General features: G+C 38.0%; 1 protein-coding gene across 1 annotated transcript in view; it reads right to left on the bottom strand.

Annotated features, from left to right (window-relative positions):
- The window catches only part of LOC126457869 (protein Gawky), a 288,179-nt gene that overhangs the window by 99,598 nt on the left and 168,218 nt on the right, over positions 1 to 20,363 (bottom strand). Inside the window, exon 14 of the mRNA XM_050094525.1 lies at positions 8,977 to 9,051. Coding sequence (XP_049950482.1) covers positions 8,977 to 9,051 — 75 coding nt within the window. The remainder of the gene's footprint in view (positions 1 to 8,976; positions 9,052 to 20,363) is intronic.

Below are 20,363 nucleotides of genomic sequence, written 5' to 3' on the forward strand. Positions count from 1 at the left end.
CAGGTAGAAGAAAACACATCGAGGTGGACTGCATGCGCACGCACGTGCACCACTATACAGAGGGTGGATGAAACATAAATACACCTTCAGTAATAAAACTTTTGCTATTTAAACTAAATTAAAATTTACTTTTGTTATTTTTCTACATAATCAGCTACCCTTCTGTAAGTCAATTTTCAAAGAAAATATGAGGATGTGACTGAAGTGAATAGCACAATAATTGTAGCAGCTTTGTTTTGTTTCTGAAACGCTCTACACCCCGAGCATTCTTCACGAGTCTAAACATGCAGCAAGTCATATTTATAAGACAGGAAGCTAGGCACAATGCACAACAGCAATCCAATGCATACTGGTCTAACCAGCACACAACTGTGCTTAGGTTTCACTAGTACCATGTTGCACTCTTCTATTACTCTATACCGGCATTCTTCAGTTCGAGGGAGCAATGATGGAGCCAAGCCCCATCAAGTATGATTGATTTTGTCAAAAAAGGCCTAACTTTAACAGAAGCATATGAAGCAGCTTATTGTGCTTCATTTAGCAGTTAGACAACCCAAATAACTGGCATTTTACAGAGTTGCAACTCATTCTTATTGAATGACTGGACACTTATGTGACGTTTCTAAGAAATTTCAGGCATAGATAAGTGCCCATCACTTCTGATGAGTTGTTGATTAGCCTTGATGTTCTCTGCTGTAGTGCAGTATTGCTGAACATGGGCAATGTTTTCAGCATATTCTCATTCTTCTTTTTTCCAAACAACAGAAAATCCTGGATGGTATAATGACAATATTATGAAAAGGATAGTTGCAACTCATAATATAGCAGAGATGCTGAGTACAATATTATGAAAAGGATAGTTGCGACTCATAATATAGCAGAGATGCTGAGTTGCAGATAGGCACAACAAAAAGACTGTCAAACAAAGTCTTCCGGCAAACAGGCCTTCATCAGCACACACACACACACACACACACACACACACACACACACACACACAACTCTCACACAAATGACTGCAGTGTCTGGCAGCCTGTGTGTGTGTGTGTGTGTGTGTGTGTGTGTGTGTGTGTGTGTGTGTGTCTCTCTCTCTCTCTCTCTCTCTCTCTCTCTCTCTCTGATCGCAGCAGTTATCCCCTCCAGGGATCTCTCCTCACCTCACTATAGAAACTCTTATGCCTCATACATCCAGCACACAAGAAATGCAAAAATGTTTGTTTACATTTGATCCATTCTCATAACCTTTTTTTGAAATTAGTTTAAAGTTTATTTCTTCTGCAGTCTGTAGCTACGGAAATTGTTACGGGTTACAACTACATGAAGATCCTGTTGATGGTACGACCATCTCTTCTAGTCTTGGTGTATGTTATTCACAAGACAATTTATACATACACTGTATCTTAAAATTACCTCTTATAACTGCCACTTTAATGCAACTGAATTTATTTGTGCACAAGGAAAAGGAAAATTATGTTTATTATCAACGCAGTATAGCGAGTCGAGGCACACACAGTCTGTACAGTCCTTAAATGAGTGTAAATAAAAACCCGAGACTTTGTTAATACATTTATCAGAAGGGATGAAGTCAAACAGTTCAAATAGTAAAATGATGATTTTGTTGTGCCAAAAAAGTTCATTATCACTGAAATTGGAAGACTTACTTCTCAAGACCTAGAAATCTTGTAGATCTCTTGAAACAGGGTGTAATGGAAATTACTAAATGCCCACAATGAAAAAGCTAAATTGGCTTTTAACCATGTGATGATTGCCCAATTCAGATAAATGCAGTTGCCTCCAGGTAACAAGCAGCGTAGATACATACACAAAAATTTAAATGTTACAGTCTTTTCTTCTGAACTGAGCAGCAGATGACTTGCTATGGCAGTGGTTGTCACAGATGTCCGTAAGCAGTGATTTCAATTATAGTATTGAAATTTGCATTATTAACCACATACCATTGAAGGTGTCAAGTGTGGTGCAAAGTTAAAAACAGGTAGGAATATTTTGATATTTTTAAAACAAGAGTATCACCACTGATAATCTTGCCCTGAAGAGCAGTTTTCACCACTGTCAACTGTTACCGCATTTCTAAACTAAGTGCGTTTGGGAGGTCTGTGATAAATTCTTCAATTGTGTCCACAGTTCTATATTTATGAACTTTAACAATTCACAGAACTCTAATAAGACATAAGCATTATGATTTTGCAATTCTTGGAATTCTCTTTTCAGTTATAGAACAGCTGCTGGTATTGTTGCCAAATTTTTATTACACATTGGCTGGACTAGTTTTCTATTTTGACACAATAGGTTGATTTTTTTTTTCCTTCTTCAAATTTACAACGGTCATCAGTAGCATTCATATAGATTTGAGGCTACACTAAAGAGCCCAAATCTAAAACCTATTTTGTTTAAATATATTTGCCCTTATAAATAAACCCAGTTCACATATATGAACCTGTATCTCGGGTTTATCCTAAATGACACACCTCTATTGATAAGATCATTCTACATTTTCATTTTCATGATCTTGAAATCAATATAATCTAAACAACATATCACTTAAAGATATATGCAATCATTCATAGCATGACATTTTTTACAGGACATGCTGTAACCTAGCAGCACTGACCACTTTGACACCCTGAATCAGCCACAAGAAGGTGAGAAACACCACAATATTGATAACATTATCATCATCTTGACATTCATGATTTTGACAGTGTCACACTAAGGATCATACTACCATTCCAACAATCTAGTAATATCTTTTTTAGCCTCACTCGTCTTTCTACTTCATTTAATTTTCAGGCTTTTGTCTTATTTCAGCACGTTCCACTCATTTTGGTGATTATTTATGGCTTAGGATGCTAAACAGCCAAGTCATTAATGCCCTTCAACTCATTTTATAAGCAGGGCGATTCATCTAAGCTATTTGTTTCAAAACTACTGGGATCATTTCAGACATCATAACTGATGTGGTGAATTGTAAGAAAGTCCTCGCTAAAAATCATTAGTCTCTTGCCACAACTATATTTCATACTGAGATATTGGTATCAACTACATTTTTTTCAAATATGTCTGCTCTTAGTATCATAGATATCAGAGAGACAAATTCAACCATATAGTACTCTCCAAAACCCATTAAGTAGTTTCAGAAAATTCACAATGTTGAGAACTTAGGATTTATCTGTTTTGAACACAAACCTATTGCTATTGCATGTGGAAGTTCATGCTGTTACACAGGACATCACATATGGCTGATTGGACATTCCAGCTTGGTGTAGCAACAAAAAAAAGAAATCACAACTGCTTGCTACAGGTGTCATATCCCAAGAACAAAGTCTGTCTTCTGCACCTATCCAACAGACATCCTGTGACAGACATTTGTTGTACTAGGTGCAGGGCAACCCATAGAAGCAGTTATGTCATATACTAGTTCTGTTGTAACTTCTGCATACTCTTGTCTTCAATGTCTCCTTCTTCTGTCCTAATGCCACTCCCAGCCCACTCTGCCACTACTTCATGTGTCACATCCAAATCCCCCTGCCAGCACCAGGGTGAGCAAACCAGTGCCACATTCCTGTATTAAGCTTTACCTGCCCCTCCCCCCATCCATAAGCTGTGTGTGTGTGTGTGTGTGTGTGTGTGTGTGTGTGTGTGTATTATTTACACATTTTTGTGGACTGTCCGACTACATGTCTGGAATGGCATGGCATGGCATGGCATGATCTATAGTCAATTACTTAAGCCTACTCTCCACAGAGACCCAGTATATAGAAACACCCAAAATGAACTCCCACTAGTTTTGAAAGTGACTCCCTTTGGTTACAACATCAGCACAACAGATGCAACTCAATTTCAAGCAGTGAGACAGAATGCCAACTGTGACGGCAATGAAGTTCATTAGTCACACATGTTCCAAGTATTGTTGCACTACATTATACAGTATAGCAGACAATTCTTTCTGATGTTCTGAGAATGCACCCTATACCACACAATTCATGTTGTCTCTCAGATTATATACCCTGGTATGTGTTGTTACTGTTGTCGTCTTCAGTCTTAAGACTGGTTTGATGCAGCTCTCCATGCTACATGTTACTCTATCCTGTGCAAGTCTCTTCATCTTGGAATACCAACTACAAGCTACATCCTTCTGAAACTTCTGTTCTCTTCTTGTTTTAACTGATTAATGCCCATGTTTCACTTCCTTACACAGCTACACTCCGTACAAATACTTTCAGAAAAGACTTCCTGACACTTAAATGTATATTCTATGCGAAGAAATTCCTCCTCTTCTGGTATATTTTGGAGAACAAACCCAGAGAACACGAGAAACACACTGGTCACATTATGAACATTGTTAACTTCATACAAATCCGTGAAAACCTCAAAGGCACTATACATGTGATTGTAAAGTGGCTTTTGAGACAATTTAAATGGAAACTAGTGGAAGCTATACTTCTATTCCCAGAGGACATACGTATCTATAAATTATTTAGAATTGTGGGCAACCACAGCCAAATGTCCAGATTTTTACAAGTTGGCAAAGAGCATCACTGCAAAAAAAAAAAAAAATTAATTAATTAAAAACATGACCGATTTCATGCCAATTAAGGCACATCCACAGGTGAGGATTCTCATTTAGATCACAGGTGGAGGCTCCTAAATTGGCATGAAACCTGTCAGGGTTGTAATAAGAAACTTTCTACAGCCAGAATGGTGTTCTTGGACTTTTTATAAAAACCACCAATAAATAACTCCATGGCTGCTGGACCTTAAACTTCTCACATTATCACTTCCTCAGATATTTACTGTTTTTTTCCTCTGAATCCTGCCAACGGCTCCACATTTTGCAAGCAATTTCCATAATTTTTTTACATGCTTTCTAAGTCTGATGCAAATAAACACAAAATGGGCAGGTGAATGTTTTTCTAAAACTTGGCATATTTTCGTATTTGGGTGCCTCATCACAATACAATCAAGCACTCAGTCAGACACACAAGATGGGAACTGCAGAACTTTAAAAGGCATCATCTTATCAGTTAGGTTGCATTCACCGTGGCATATGACAACAAGCCCAGACACTATTGCCACAGGTCAACCAACAACCTCGGCCGACAACTCGATCGCAGTGAATGTGATCTCCACGAATCTTTGGCAGGATCCAGGAGGTTAGGTTTAAGTTAGTTAGGACCTATCCTAGCAAGGAGGTCAGAATCTATTTTAACCTCCGTGGGTGGGACAGATGCCACAAGGCCTCAGTGCTTGAAGGCAAGTGCTAGGTTGGGGCTTTTGCTATTAAAAAGATCCGAATGCATGTGAATGAGCAACACCTGCCTCGAAACAAAAGTGGTGTGTACTGTACACTTTTCCCTCAGTTACTGGAATAATCAGCCAAATGTTATGAATATATGAGATGAAGAGAGAAACGTTCTATTTTGTACTCTAGAGGATCCGTGGTGATGTTGAAAAGCAGTATTACAAACATTCTGCACAACTTCAAATAATTCAACAAAACAGACATATAATTACTATTAAAAACAGTCTTGATCACGATTTATTTTATAAGGTGACCGGTTTCGACCACTACTGTGGTCATCTTCAGACCATTGAGTGGAAACCCCTTTCTGTTGGAGTTGTGATTCTCCAACAGAAAGGGGTTTCCACTCAATGGTCTGAAGATGACCACAGTAGTGGTCGAAACCGGTCACCTTATAAAATAAATCGTGATCAAGACTGTTTTTAATAGTAATTATTTACAAGACATTGATCACTGCTGTTCCCATAATGCATTCAAAAGTAAAACAGACATATGCCAATTAAACTTCAATAACTGTCAACTCACGTGTGAAAGACAAACATAGTGGAAAAACATACACCACCTTGCAAACCACATCATACGAGAGTTAGCACCCTTCTGCAATAAAAATGTTAGTAATCAGTAATAATAATTTGTAGAGTGTTAATGCCCACCTGCCACATATCAAAAAAGATCCATTACAGAAACTTCAGCTTCAAAATAGACATTTGTCACACTTCTCATTTTAACACACAGTTTTTTTGAGGTTACAACAAAGGCCAAAAATTTCTGTTATAGATTTTGCGTGCATTAAGTATGAAATGGCTACACAGCCACAGAACATGCATCATGTAAGTAATATAAGGTAACATTCAATGAACTATTACAAAGATTCTTTTTCCTGGGCAAAAATACACTTTTTCCGTGCTAAGTGACAGTACATTTTCCGTGGATTCTCCCTCAGAACTGTAAAACTTATCAATCCTTTGAATGGTTAACATTTTATACACTCGCGTGGAACTTACCGGAAAAAAAGCAAAGACGGAGGAGAGAAGTTTTGGAAAGACTTAATGAAAAAAAAAAAGAAGAGAAGTTTTCAGAAGACCTTTGATTTGCAGCAACATATACGCTGCATATTTTAGTATTACGAAAGTATAAATTCGAATTGCGCCAAACAAAGTGCATTTGTTTCCAGAGCATTGAAACCGAGGTTGCGATGTCCTTTTGTAAGCCAATCATATCTCATGCCACGTGATCTTACCAGCCGATGACAGCAGATATTCACAGCATAGGACACGTGTTATAGTCAGCCAATAGCAAGATCACTGTTACATAACGTGAACACACAAAGAGCGAAAGTTAACGGTTTACATTAATATACATAGTATAGCTACAAGGAAAGCTAAGCTTTCACATATAATACTGGTCTCTAACATTAACAAGCTACAACAGAAGCTAAGCTTTCACATGTACTACTGATCTTTTTTGCGCATGTTACACTTCAAGATTCATCACACAAATGTGCCAGTAAATTTAAAATTATGACATAAATGACTGGGCTCGAAATTCTTGTAGGTGGCTGATCCTCAAAGTGTTCAGTTTTAAACGTTCTGTGATTTAGAAATTCATCCCACTTTCTAACACGTAACATAATTCATCTAGCATAAAAAGAAATTTACTTTGAAAGTAACGCTCTTCGAACCACCATTTGCAATAGTATCCAGAGACTGTTAGAAATAGGTTCGATTTACCATTTGCCAGAGAACTCCAGAAAACAGGCATTATTGCGCGTGCGCAGCTGCAGTGATGTAGGAAGCCCACATGTTCGTATGTATAAAGCACTAAGAGAGCTTATATTACACCATAAAAGAAACAGGGCATCAGAGGATACTACCAAGAGCAACATCACTAAAATGCATAATTCTGCTTGAAGTGCACATTAGTTTTTTCCCGATTCACAATGAAGTAGGTCCAACCTGATATTAAGCTTTTCACTGTGGTTTTCGGGATGTAAATTTTCTTGGAGTACCAGTACTCTACGATCTCATTTTTGGTTCTTTATTATCGCATGCCATACAAGGCAGAAGATGATACCATGCACTTGAAATTCAGCGAACAGTTGGAACTAGCCAATACTGTGGAATGAAACACTTTGTTTTGAATAGAATGATTGCCTCTGCGGAAAGATTAATAAAGCCAAATTTGTTTAGCAAACTAGCAAAATTAACTTCATTGTTCTGCAAGGTGATTGATGCTTGACTGCTAATAACTTGGAAATAAAATAAAATCAGAAAAATGAAACTAATAATATATTTTTCCTCCATAATTATGTGAATGTATTTTAATTCACTTGATAGCTCCCGGCCACAGAAATCCATTTTGTTTTCATTTGACGTTGGGGCTGTAAACGAAGAGAAGCAGTGAAGTCACTTAACGCAAACACAGGTCACATGCAGACTAAACGCCTCCCCACTACAACTCGGACAACTCTGTGCATTCGCGAATATGGCAGCTAGGGCGCATGAGAAAAATTTTTCTGGTTTGCATCTGGCTGCTTGCTGCTACTGCTGATACAGCTAACAGCCACATTTCCAGTAGTGGGAAGCACGAGAAGGTACCGCTCATACGCGAGTCAACTGCACATCCTCATCAGCCCGCTGGCAACTGGTCAAACAAACCTAATGTGAACAGTTGTGACTTCATGCTCATAGCAAGCAGTTTATTGTTACGAAGAATTACGTATTCTTCACCCTACAGCCTATGACGTATTTTTGCTATTTGTGGACACTTGTGCGTGCTCGGTGTTTTGTTGTTGTAAATTGTGCATTTCCTTTGCCACTAAAGTTTTTTTTTACTCTCATTTATATTTTATTGCTGCAATATCATTCTCCAGTAGCAGGATACAGTAACAATCTTTGCTAGAGAACCAATTGTTACCAGCTAAAATTACAAAAATTTAACTGAAAGCTAAAACAATGAAAAATTCCCGGAATTCCGAAAAATTCCAGTAATTCCGAAAAATTCCCGGGTTTTTCCCGGTTTTCTCCCAGATGAAAAAATTCCCAGGTTTTTTCTACATTTCCCGGTTGTACCGGGTCATAAACACCCTGTTTTTATGTTGTTTGAAATCTGTTACCTCCAATCAAAGAGAAATTTCAGAACACATATTCAGAGATATATCCCTGTTATTATCTTTCTCACCCTCAGGATGTCACAAACTACTACTTTCTTGTACGAAATACAAAGACTGTGCACATAATGGTGTACTGGTTTGAAAACATCGGCCATCTCCAGCAGATGTCAGTTGTTGGTAGTGCCACCCCCCACCCTTGATGTTGATGCCACTGTCACTGTTGCATTACTGAGATATAAAAGAGATAAGGTACACAGGTAGCAGATTTAATACCCAATTACATGAGGAACAACAAGGTGATTGTATGTTACATACAGATGCTTCTGGTTAAACATTCCACCATTCTCACTACTGTAAAATGATGTCATCTGAAATGCATTAAAGTTATCTCTCTACTTAATAGCTGCTGTCTCTTTGAAGACCAAGAAAATGTGTGTGATACTAGAAGACGCTGAGCGAAATATATGAATCTCTGCCAGCACCCAAGCACAATAGTTATCTTTATGCCTATTTACTCAAATCAACACAATGAAGTGTGCCATACCTTGAATCCCAACTCTGACAGTAATTTGAACTGTCTACTGGACCACACAATATCTCTCGTTAATTGCTTTGGACCCTGAAAAATAAACAAATAGATAAATAAATACACACACACACACACACACACACACACACACACACACACACACACAACACAAGGTGGAAGGGGAAAAAAACCACAAACGTAGTAACCACAGAAACAGAACATAACAATGTGTTCTAAATGGTATTTTGCAAACGCACAGCAAACAATATCCAGTAACTAAGTAACTATTGCCAGTCTGATTATAGTACAAACCGTATTCCAAACTGTATTCAGTGCTTTATGTTTGTCTTTCACACATGAAATGTTTGACAGTAATTACTGAATGTATTTAAAACAGACAACAGATCAGAACACACATCATTTGCTGAGAATATTGTTTATGTTTGGAGGAAAATGAATACTTCGTAAATATTGTGTGGGTTATTATTGAAAAAACTGTTTGTGTATTTGGACAGCCAACACCCAAAGCCCAAATCTGATGCTCAGCAAACCCATACGCTAGATTCGAATTCATATGCTTTGATGGCTGGTTTCATCACTGAATCTTTTTTTTCTCCAGAAAACATTCAAATAGTACAAATCGTCTTCAGTTATTGGTGTTGTCTACAATATTGTAACTAGTCCACAGCATTTATTATTTTGAAACAAGATGGTGCAACATTATATGCTCTCAAAGTGAGGCGCGTTCTGAACAACATATTTCTGGATCTATGATAAATTTTCGGTTCACAGTGGAGTGGACACTGATTTGAAACTTTCGGGAGATTAAAACTGTGTGATGGACTTGGACTTCACAGGCAAGTGCTCATCTGCGGAAGACAACAAATCACAGTCCAGCACACACTTTAAATCTGGCATGAAGTTTTACATATACTTCTGGATGTTTATTTGCTGAGGTCTCGGCCTCAAAATGACACATATTTTGCCCTTTACCGAGACTCTGATGTTATGTTAAATACAGGGTTTACCAGTCTTCCCCGTAATGGACACCAACGCTTTGAATTTATAAAATGAAGGGTATTCTACCACTCTCAGACTACAACTTCATTCAACCAACAGCTTCAGTTTTCAAATTCTTTACCAAATATTTACCCGCATAAAAAAAGCACAATCCTCCCAAAATGGAAAAACGTGAATGTAATGCAACAAAGATAGTCACCTAGAACAACATCTACATCTAAGTGATTACTCTGCTATTCACAATAAAGTGTCTGGCAGAAGGTTCAATGAACCACCTTCAAGCTGTCTCTCTACTGTTCCACTTTCGAACGGCGTGCGGGAAAAACGAGCTCTTAAATTTTTCTGTGCGAGCCCTGATTTCTCTCAATTTTATCATGATGATCATTTCTCCCTATATAGGTGGATGTCAACAGTGTGTTTTCGTAATTGGAGGAGAAAATTGCCGATTGAAATTTCATGAGAAGATCCCATCACAACAAAAAAAGCCATTGTTTTAATGATAGCCACTGCAATTCACGTATCACGTCTGTGGCACTATCTCCCCTACTTCGCAATAATACAAAATGAGCTGCCCTTCTTTGTACTTTTTCGATGTCATCCATCAGTCCCATCTGATGTGGATCCCACACCGCACAGCAATACTCCAGAATACGGCAGACAAGTGTTATGTAAGCAGTCTCTTTAGTAGACCTGTTGCACCTTCTAAGTGTTCTGCCAATGAATCACAATCTTTGGTTGGCTCTACCCACAACATTTTCTATGTGATCTTTCCAATTTAGGGTATCTGTCATTGTAATCCCTAAGCATTTAGTTGAATTTACAGCCTTCAGATTTGTGTGACTTATCGCATAATCAATATTTAGCGGATTTCTTTTAGTACTCGTGTGAATAACTTCATACTTTTCTTTATTCAGGGACAAGTGTCACTTTTCGTACCATACAGGTATCTTATCTAAATCATTTTGCAATTCATTTTGGTCATCTGATGACTCTACAAGACGGTATATGACAGCATCATCTGCAAACAATCTAAGACGGCTATTGGGATTGTCTCCTATGCCGTTAATATAGATCAAGAACAATAGAGGGCCTATAACACTTCCTTGGGGAACGCCAGATATTACTTCTGTTTTATTCCATGACTTTCCTTCTATTACTACGAACTGTGACCTTACTGACAGGAAATCATGAATCCAGCACAACTGAGGCGATATTCCCGAAGCATGAACTTTGCTTAGAAGATGCTCGTGAGAAACAGTGTTGAAAGCCTTCTGAAAATCTAAAAATATGGACTCAATTTGACATCCCCTGTCGATAGCACTCATTACTTCACGAGTATAAAGGGTTAGTTGTGTTTAGATGGAACCACATTTTCTTAATCTGTGCTGATTACATGTCAATAAATCATTTTCTTCAAGGTGCTTCATATTGTTCAAATACAGTATATGTTCCAAAACCCTATGGCAAATCGACGTTAATGATATGGGTCTGTGATTCAACAGATTACTCGGATTTCCCTTTTTAGGTATTGGTGTGACTTCAGGGTCAATTAAAATGAAGAGGTCCAATAAAAATTAAGTTCGTTGCTTGAGCATTTTTAAATATTTTAATTTTTTTTATATGTGAATACCCTATAATTGTGAAGTTCAAAACAGTTTTTTTTAACCTTTACTGGATGGTGGCCAATTTTGTTTGTAAGCACGCAACGATGTTTCAGATCAGAGACGTTAGCAAAAATGTGAATCTCTCTGCACTGGGTTATGTTAAAAAGTGTCCTCTACAACATTGTCTATTACACAAAATACCCTACATTCAAAACCAACCAGTCAAAATTACCTCCAAAGTTTGGTATCCAAATTTTCAAAAATCCACTTTTTAGGCCCAAAAATAACACACAATGAGTAATTTATGAGACCCTATTTTTTCCTATAGTTAGATATCATACCCTACTAGCCTCCTATAGAGCAAGAACACTTACAAATGTTTCCTTCATTTTTTATGAATTTTTGAAATTTGAAAATTTTCATTTTTTGTAAAGTTTGGGGTTGGGTATCTTAGGTGGGACTGAACATAAAAATTTGATTTTTGCCCAGTTTGTACACCGATATGATACCAACACTCTGTAAGAATTTCAATATTGATTTCTGATTGTGAACAAAGATATGAATTTTTGAAAATGGGGAAATAATTCACACATTGATGTGTGATACTGGCAGGATATAATCAATTATTATTGAAGTAAGGTACTGAATTATATACAGAAAGGGGAAACATCATTGAAATTAACATTTATATTATTTTGACAAACTTAATATAAATATTTTCAATTAATATCCTTCGAGGTGCGACTGTTTCTAAACCTGGTGGTAAATGATAAGAACACTTATTTCTTCAGACAGCTTCTGTGATACAGAATAAGACCTCCCACTTGCTGTGGTAAGTTCAAGCACTGAAAGTTTCCTTACATTTTTCATTGGTATCCAAACTTTGTCACTATTAGATTTCTTAAATGATGTTCTTGGGCCAGTAGGGTGGTAAAAATGCACAAAAACATAATTGTTTTCCAAACTTATTCTTTCAACCTCTGCAAGCCACCACTGTCCATCATACACACATGCCACTATGTCATTCAACATTAAAGACAAGATATGTAATTTTACAGACACAATGGTCCTCATAAATTTCAGTTTCTGATGTTACATAGCATCAAACTAAGTTCTCTGCAATGCCAAGGAATTTGTGGAAATGCCTTGCTTTTTTTTATTTTTTATTTTTTTTAATTGCTATACGATTTTCAAATCTGGTTTGAAGTGTTGTTTTCATCAGCTTCTCCACCTTGAAAAAAATTTCTTTTATGTGGTTTATTGCATATTTTTGGAACACATGTACAGCCAAAGTATTGTGCTCCAAATAGTCATTTAGAACGCAAATTGAGGAACTGCAAACTTCATCTTTCTTGAATAAAATGTTCTCGGGTTTCCAACCGCGTCAATTGGTTAAAACTACACGAGCTTTCCGCCAAGCACTCCTTGGCCATTGTCAAGTGTATGACTGCCAGTGGCCTGTTGGTGCGCCCTTATACGAGGGCAGTTCAATAAGTAATGCAACACATTTTTTTTCTGAAACAGGGGTTGTTTTATTCAGCATTGAAATACACCAGGTTATTCCCCAATCTTTTAGCTACACAACACTATTTTTCAACGTAATCTCCATTCAATGCTACGGCCTTACGCCACCTTGAAATGAGGGCCTGTATGCCTGCACGGTACCATTCCACTGGTCAATGTCGAGTCAACGTCGTACTGCATCAATAACTTCTTCATCATCCGCGTAGTGCCTCCCACGGATTGCGTCCTTCATTGGGCCAAACATATGGAAATCCGACGGTGCGAGATCGGGGCTGTAGGGTGCATGAGGAAGAACAGTCCACTGAAGTTTTGTGAGCTCCTCTCGGGTGCGAAGACTTGTGTGAGGTCTTGCGTTGTCATGAAGAAGGAGAAGTTCGTTCTGATTTTTGTGCCTACGAACACGCTGAAGTCGTTTCTTCAATTTCTGAAGAGTAGCACAATACACTTCAGAGTTGATCGTTTGACCATGGGGAAGGACATCCAACAGAATAACCCCTTCAGCGTCCCAGAAGACTGTAACCATGACTATACCGGCTGAGGGTATGGCTTTAAACTTTTTCTTGGTAGGGGAGTGGGTGTGGCGCCACTCCATTGATTGCCGTTTTGTTTCAGGTTCGAAGTGATGAACCCATGTTTCATCGCCTGTAACAATCTTTGACAAGAAATTGTCACCCTCAGCCACATGACGAGCAAGCAATTCCGCACAGATGGTTCTCCTTTGCTCTTTATGGTGTTCGGTTAGACAACGAGGGACCCAGCGGGAAAAAACCTTTGAATATCCCAACTGGTGAACAATTGTGACAGCACTACCAACAGAGATGTCAAGTTGAGCACTGAGTTGTTTGATGGTGATCCGTCGATCATCTCGAACGAGTGTGTTCCCACGCTCCGCCATTGCAGGAGTCACACGGCCGGCCCACACGCGGGAGATCAGACAGTCTTGCTTGAACTTGCGGCGATGATGACACACGCTTTGCCCAACGACTCACCGTGCTTTTGTCCATTGCCAGATCACCGTAGACATTCTGCAATGCCTATGAATATCTGAGATGCCCTGGTTTTCCGCCAAAAGAAACTCGATCACTGCCCGTTGTTTGCAACGCACATCCGTTACAGACGCCACTTTAACAGCTCCGTACAGCGCTGCCCAACGACTCACCGTGCTTTTGTCCATTGCCAGATCACCGTAGACATTCTGCAATGCCTATGAATATCTGAGATGCCCTGGTTTTCCGCCAAAAGAAACTCGATCACTGCCCGTTGTTTGCAACGCACATCCGTTACAGACGCCACTTTAACAGCTCCGTACAGCGCTGCCACCCGTTGGAAGTCAATGAAACTATACGAGACGAAGCGGGAATGTTTGAAAATATTCCACAAGAAATTTCCGGTTTTTTCAACCAAAATTGGCCGAGAAAAAAAATGTGTTGCATTACTTATTGAACTGTCCTCGTATATGCTAGCTGCCGGCTGTGACGTCACTGGTGCCCGTGACATTGCCATATATGGGCATGTTCTGAGTCGGCGTTCGATGTGCCCTCTTCAACCGCGCGATTGCCGGATCCCATGCAGCGCTTAGCTGTAAGCCACCATCTCTATTCAGGGTGTTTGTGGTAATTTTTATTTTAATAGCTTCCTGTATTAAACTGTCCCAGAAGCCGTCAGTGCGAGCCACGACAGAAGTATCGTCAAATTTTATGTGGTGACTGTTTTCTAACGCATGCTCAGCTAACGCAGATTTCTCTGGATAGCGTAGGCGATAATACCTCTCATGTTCTTTCCTGCGTTGTTCCACAGTGTGCACTGTTTGTCCGATGTACTTCTGGCCACACTCACAAGGTATTTCATAAACTCCAGGTGTTCTGAGACCTACAGCATCTTTAACTGGTCTCAGTAATTGATGGATTTTCGTTGGAGGCCTGAAGATCGATTTGATCTTGTGTCTTTTCAACAGGCGGCTTATCTTGCCTGACACAGAGCCACAGAATGGCAGCAAAGCAAGTTTCTTTTCCTGCTCTTCGTCGCTGGTCTTATTCTGATATTTCCGAGAAATCACTTCTTTCACTTGATGGGTGCTGTAGCCGTTATTCCTGAAAAGCCTTGCGTAGGTGGCTCAGTTCGTGGGGCAGGTTGTCGTCATCTGATATTACTCTTGCACGATGCACCAATGTTTGCAATACTGTGCGCTTCTGTGCTGGATGATGATGGCTGGTGGCGTGCAGGTACAGGTCTGTGTGGGTGGGTTTTCTGTAGACGCTGTGGCCAAGGCAGCCGAAAACATTTTATTCAATGTTATCGCCGTGAGACTCTGCATTCATTCATCTATCTTATTTTTAAAGTAGAGAATAAATGGATGCACTGTTGCCTTGTCATTGACCCAGTGGTACTCTTGTATAGCATCCTGAATTACAAATGTAATTTTTTTTTGCAAAATCAGCTGGCAGTAGGCATTCAGTTTCATAAAGCTGTGCTTTTTTTGTCCTTGCAAAACTTACTTTGGAGTTAAGAAACAGTGGCGACTTTTGAGTTTTTGTAAGTTATCAATTGAAGATTCCATATACTCTTCCTGAGATTTAACCACTGTTATCATTTCTGCCCTGTCAATTGCAGTTGTGTACATAGTTCCGCATAGTTAGCATGTACACAACTTTCCCACTAGAGCGCGCCCCGCTAAGCACAACAGCGCAGGCACAGCGCTCGTCCGTCTCTGCACTACGAGATGGCGCTGCCTTAGAGACGGACCAAATTCTGCTTCCGCCGATCCGCGTATTAATATGTAACGCAGCCAATGAGATTGCCGCTAACGTAGAACCTTTTCTCCTCGCGGATCACATGCGCGCAGTGATACCTGAATGCGCAAGGTATTATAACGAGTGTACAGACCCCCAATTAGTCAGTCTGTATGAGTCTGCATTACTCTGTACCAGTCTATAGTCAAGTTTCAGTCTGTGCCTAATAAGATTACCATATTCCTGTACATAGCCATGAAGATAAATGTATAGACACTTTGTCAAGTATCAGAGAGATGTGAGAATAGGATTAACGTACCAAGACCAAAAGAACTTCAGATTGTCAATTGTAAATAGCATTCAGAATCAAGTTACGTAATGTTTATGCTTGTTATTATTTTAATAAATGTGTGTGAAAATTAATCAAGTTCTGTTTAAAGTTGGTCATCGTCAATCTGCGACTAAGCGTGCAAGTGGCATTTCTATCGTCCGACCTAAAGGCAGAAGATAAACACGCCACAATAAGACCACGAGACATATTGCTGACACTCGCCTACTTCGTTAGAGCGACAAGTCAAATAATCTGATGGTGTGTGTACCGAAGGTCTTACAGTACGCACACCACAATTGTCATCCACTGTTTGAAGGTAATACTGTCTGGCATATCCTCATCACATTCATGAAACAATTCAATAACGGTTTCCTTACCAGGGCATTTATTCAATAAACTCATGATGCAGTCATAACTGTTAGTATCACAAATCATTAAATCTAGTAACTCTTTGTATTTAAGATCACCGAGTTTTGCAGCCGCAATCATCAGTTTGACATTGTGATGGTATAAACAAATGCATATGGAGTGTGTCCCTGAGGATCCAGCCGAAATACACCACTTAGGGTGGAGGTCACAAAATTTTGACCTTCCAATTTTGCATTCAGGATGAAAATTTTTGAATGCGACATAAGTTTATTTAAATTTCACAGCACTAGTCATTTCTGCTTTGTTACTTTAACTCTATTTATAACAACTCTTTTGCTATCTTTGCAACCTAGGCACATTCTACTATTTTCATCATCTGCAAAAAACTGCTGGATCTTTTGAATTGTTTCTTCACTTATACCTACTCCTTTCTTCTTTCCTAAAACTCGAAGAATGCCTTGATCTTTCACTAAATTTCGGGTTAGTTTAAGCAAATGATGAGAAACACTGAATTCGTGAACTATTTTTTTCTCTTCACCATGAGTCGGGGAGCAAACTTAAAATTTTAACTTTTTCCTCTTTAGATGTCACTGACATTTAATTTTTAATTTCTCTATTAAGCTCAAATATTCAGTGTCAGATGATGCTGGTGGTAGGTTTTCTTCTTCTTTAGAAATAATGTTGGTATCTGTATTATTAAAGCATGAATCCAAGTCTTTTCTCATTTTGTCTGAAATTTGTTGTACTTTATTTTCAGTAGCTGCTTTTCTTTTTCTGCTACTTAATTTTATTAGTTTTGAAGCAGGAGATATGTCTAACTTAGAACAAGCAAAATCCAATATGCTAACAGCTTCCTCATTAGGAATATAAATGTCATTAACAAGGTTACATGATTCTGGTTCTGGATTCACAACAAATATTTTTGAGTAACAATTTGGCACAGGGAATTTCCAGGAATCACATTACGTTTCATTTGGGAAGCTGTTTCACTCTCACACAACAAGGACAAATGTTCAAGTTTTATTTCCCTCAAACCTTTAGTAATAGGCTTTTTATGAACTTTATAAGTGGATCACAGCACTTTCTTCCAAAAATGTGGTTGTTTTTCAGAATATATTTGTTCTCTTGATAGTCACACATGTTACAGAAGAACATACTTGAAATTTAAACAAAGTTTGGCTAACTTCATCAAAGTCATTTACATTTTTCAAGTTTTTTGAAATTAAACCATAAACTGTCTTGTGACACACTTCACTTGCTATCTGTCCAACAGAGCACTGTTCATCCATGTTATTGCATTCCAGTTAATCTCTCAAAATTAATTACACACAGAACAAAGCACATGACACATTCTACACTCTCGATGAGGTATGTACAGTCACTCTAACAGATGTTTCCGAACGGACTGACTACAACAATGCCACACCCAGCAATAATTTACTTCTTTATTAACAATAAACCTAAACGTAAATGTGCAATTTTATTACCATAGAACAAAAGCGAAAGCTCCTATGGTTTAATATTGCATTATTAAAAATAAATAAACTAAATGAATACTGGGTGATAGGTGAACAAACTGTGCAAAAATCGTATTTTTATATTCAGTCCCACCTGAGATAACTAACCCCAAACTCTACAAAAAATGAAAATACTCAAATTTCAAAAATTCATAAAAAATTAAGGACACATTTAACTATTCTTGCTCTTTATGAGGCTAGTAGGGTATGATACCTAACTATAGGAAAAAAATAGACTGTCATAACTTACTCCTTGTTTGTTATTTTTGGGCCTAAAAAGTGGATTTTTGAAAATTTGGATACCAAACTTCTGAGGTAATTTTGACTGGTTATTTTTTAATTTATGGTATTTGTGTAATAGACAATGTTGTAGAGGACACTTTTCTAAAAACAATCATGTCAATTGCAATGTTGTAACTTAACCTAGTGCAGAGATATTCATATTTTTGCTAACTCTAAACTGAAACATCGTTGCGTGCTTACAAATGAAAAGGCCGCCACTCGGTAAAGGTGAGAGGTAAATTTTTTTTAAAAATGTTTTGAACTGCTCAAGTAAAGGGCAATCTCATATAAAAAATTAAAATATTTTAAAATGGTCAAGAAACCATCACTGGATCACTTCATATGGATTGACCCATGAGCAATTTTCCAGTCATTAGGTACGGATCTTTCTGTGAACGAGTGGTTGTATGTTAACTGCTAAATATGGAGCTATTGCATCTGCATACTTTTAGAGGAACCTGACTGGTACACAACCTGGACCGGAAGCCTTGCTTTTATTCAGTGATTTAAGCTGCTTTGCGAAACTGAGGATATCTATTTCTATGTTTCTCATCTTGGCAGTTGTTCTCGATTGGAATTCAGAAGTATTTACTTCGTCATCTTTGGTGAAGGAGTTTCGGAAAATCATGTTTAATAACTCTGCTTTAGTGGTACTGTCATCTTCACCGTTGTTATCGCGCAGTGAAAGTAAATTATTGAAAGCATCTCGCTTATCACATGTATGACAATGGCAATGTATCCACACAATGTACTTCCATTTATTTTAGTTTATACAAATTGTAGGGTTTTTTGACAAATGGTCGTTTCACATACATGAGAACAATGTGCAAAACTGTAACGATGACTAAAGAATAAAATTGAGCACAAACTGCCAATTTCAGTGATAAATGCACTTATATTTATGTGTTTACCTAGAGAAAAGCTAATAAAAATAATAATTATCAAGAAGAACTGTGCAGCAAAATAGGAAAACTTAAAAATTTGAAAAATTTCACTTAGTGTGCAGACAAAAGAATGGGCTTGCTACTTTGGCCTTCATTAGCTGTAAGGAAAATGTCACTAAAATTGAGATAGCTTCACCATATAGTTTTAATAATTTTATTTTGATGTATTATTTTGGTTACCTTCATTTAAATACACAAGTAAATATATGAGCATAGATGTTTGAAATTGTTTGTCAACCCTCAGATTCATTCTTTAGTCAAAGTTACATCTCTGTACATTCTTCCTGTTTCATATCAACCACCTATCCGCCAAATCATCAAGAATAGTATAATTTGTAAACCAAAACGAACAGAAGCAAATCATGTGGGTAAGCTGGAACTCTCATATTTACAGAACCTTGCTCTAGGCAACTATCATCTTTTGAAGTTATTTTCACACCACTGTGTTCTCATTTCATGACAGTAAAGTAGTTAATTTTGATGACCACCTGTCACGAGAGGGCTTAGTTAGCACACTGGTCATCTGCTGCATATCTCACAAGAGACGCACATACTGATGGGACTACAGAATTAACAAAAAAATTCTTCAGCTGCTGCATCGAATCAGTGTTTTCTCCTTATACACCAGTGAGAAGTCATAATAATGTGTTGTGTAGTTGTAAAATCGCTTCTGAAATATCACAAAAAAATTGTGTGTGTAGAACTGAATATAGTGCAGTGATCTTCGCAACAAGCTGGCTCATACCATAACCTGCTAGCAGAAGTCAAGAACTGTAAACCATCATAGTTAATTTCTCTCAGGTACAGATGCAGCAATTCAGTTATAATCTGTCGTTCTTGGAATGCTTTCAAAATTAAAACAAAAAAGGCATCTTAAAATAGTGATAGGAACATACACCAAGGCTACAAACACCCTGTTAAGTAACTCAACAAATCACACTGTATCATACTGTGACATGTAAATCAGTACACTGTATCATACTGTGACACGTAAATCAGTACACTGTATAAAACACTGCATCACCAAAAAAGACAACCCTTCCTTGAAAGTAGCTACATAACTATTTATTCTTTCCCTATCA

Source organism: Schistocerca serialis, chromosome 2, assembly GCF_023864345.2.
Source record: "Schistocerca serialis cubense isolate TAMUIC-IGC-003099 chromosome 2, iqSchSeri2.2, whole genome shotgun sequence".
In the NCBI taxonomy this organism is placed as follows: Eukaryota; Metazoa; Arthropoda; class Insecta; order Orthoptera; family Acrididae; genus Schistocerca; species Schistocerca serialis.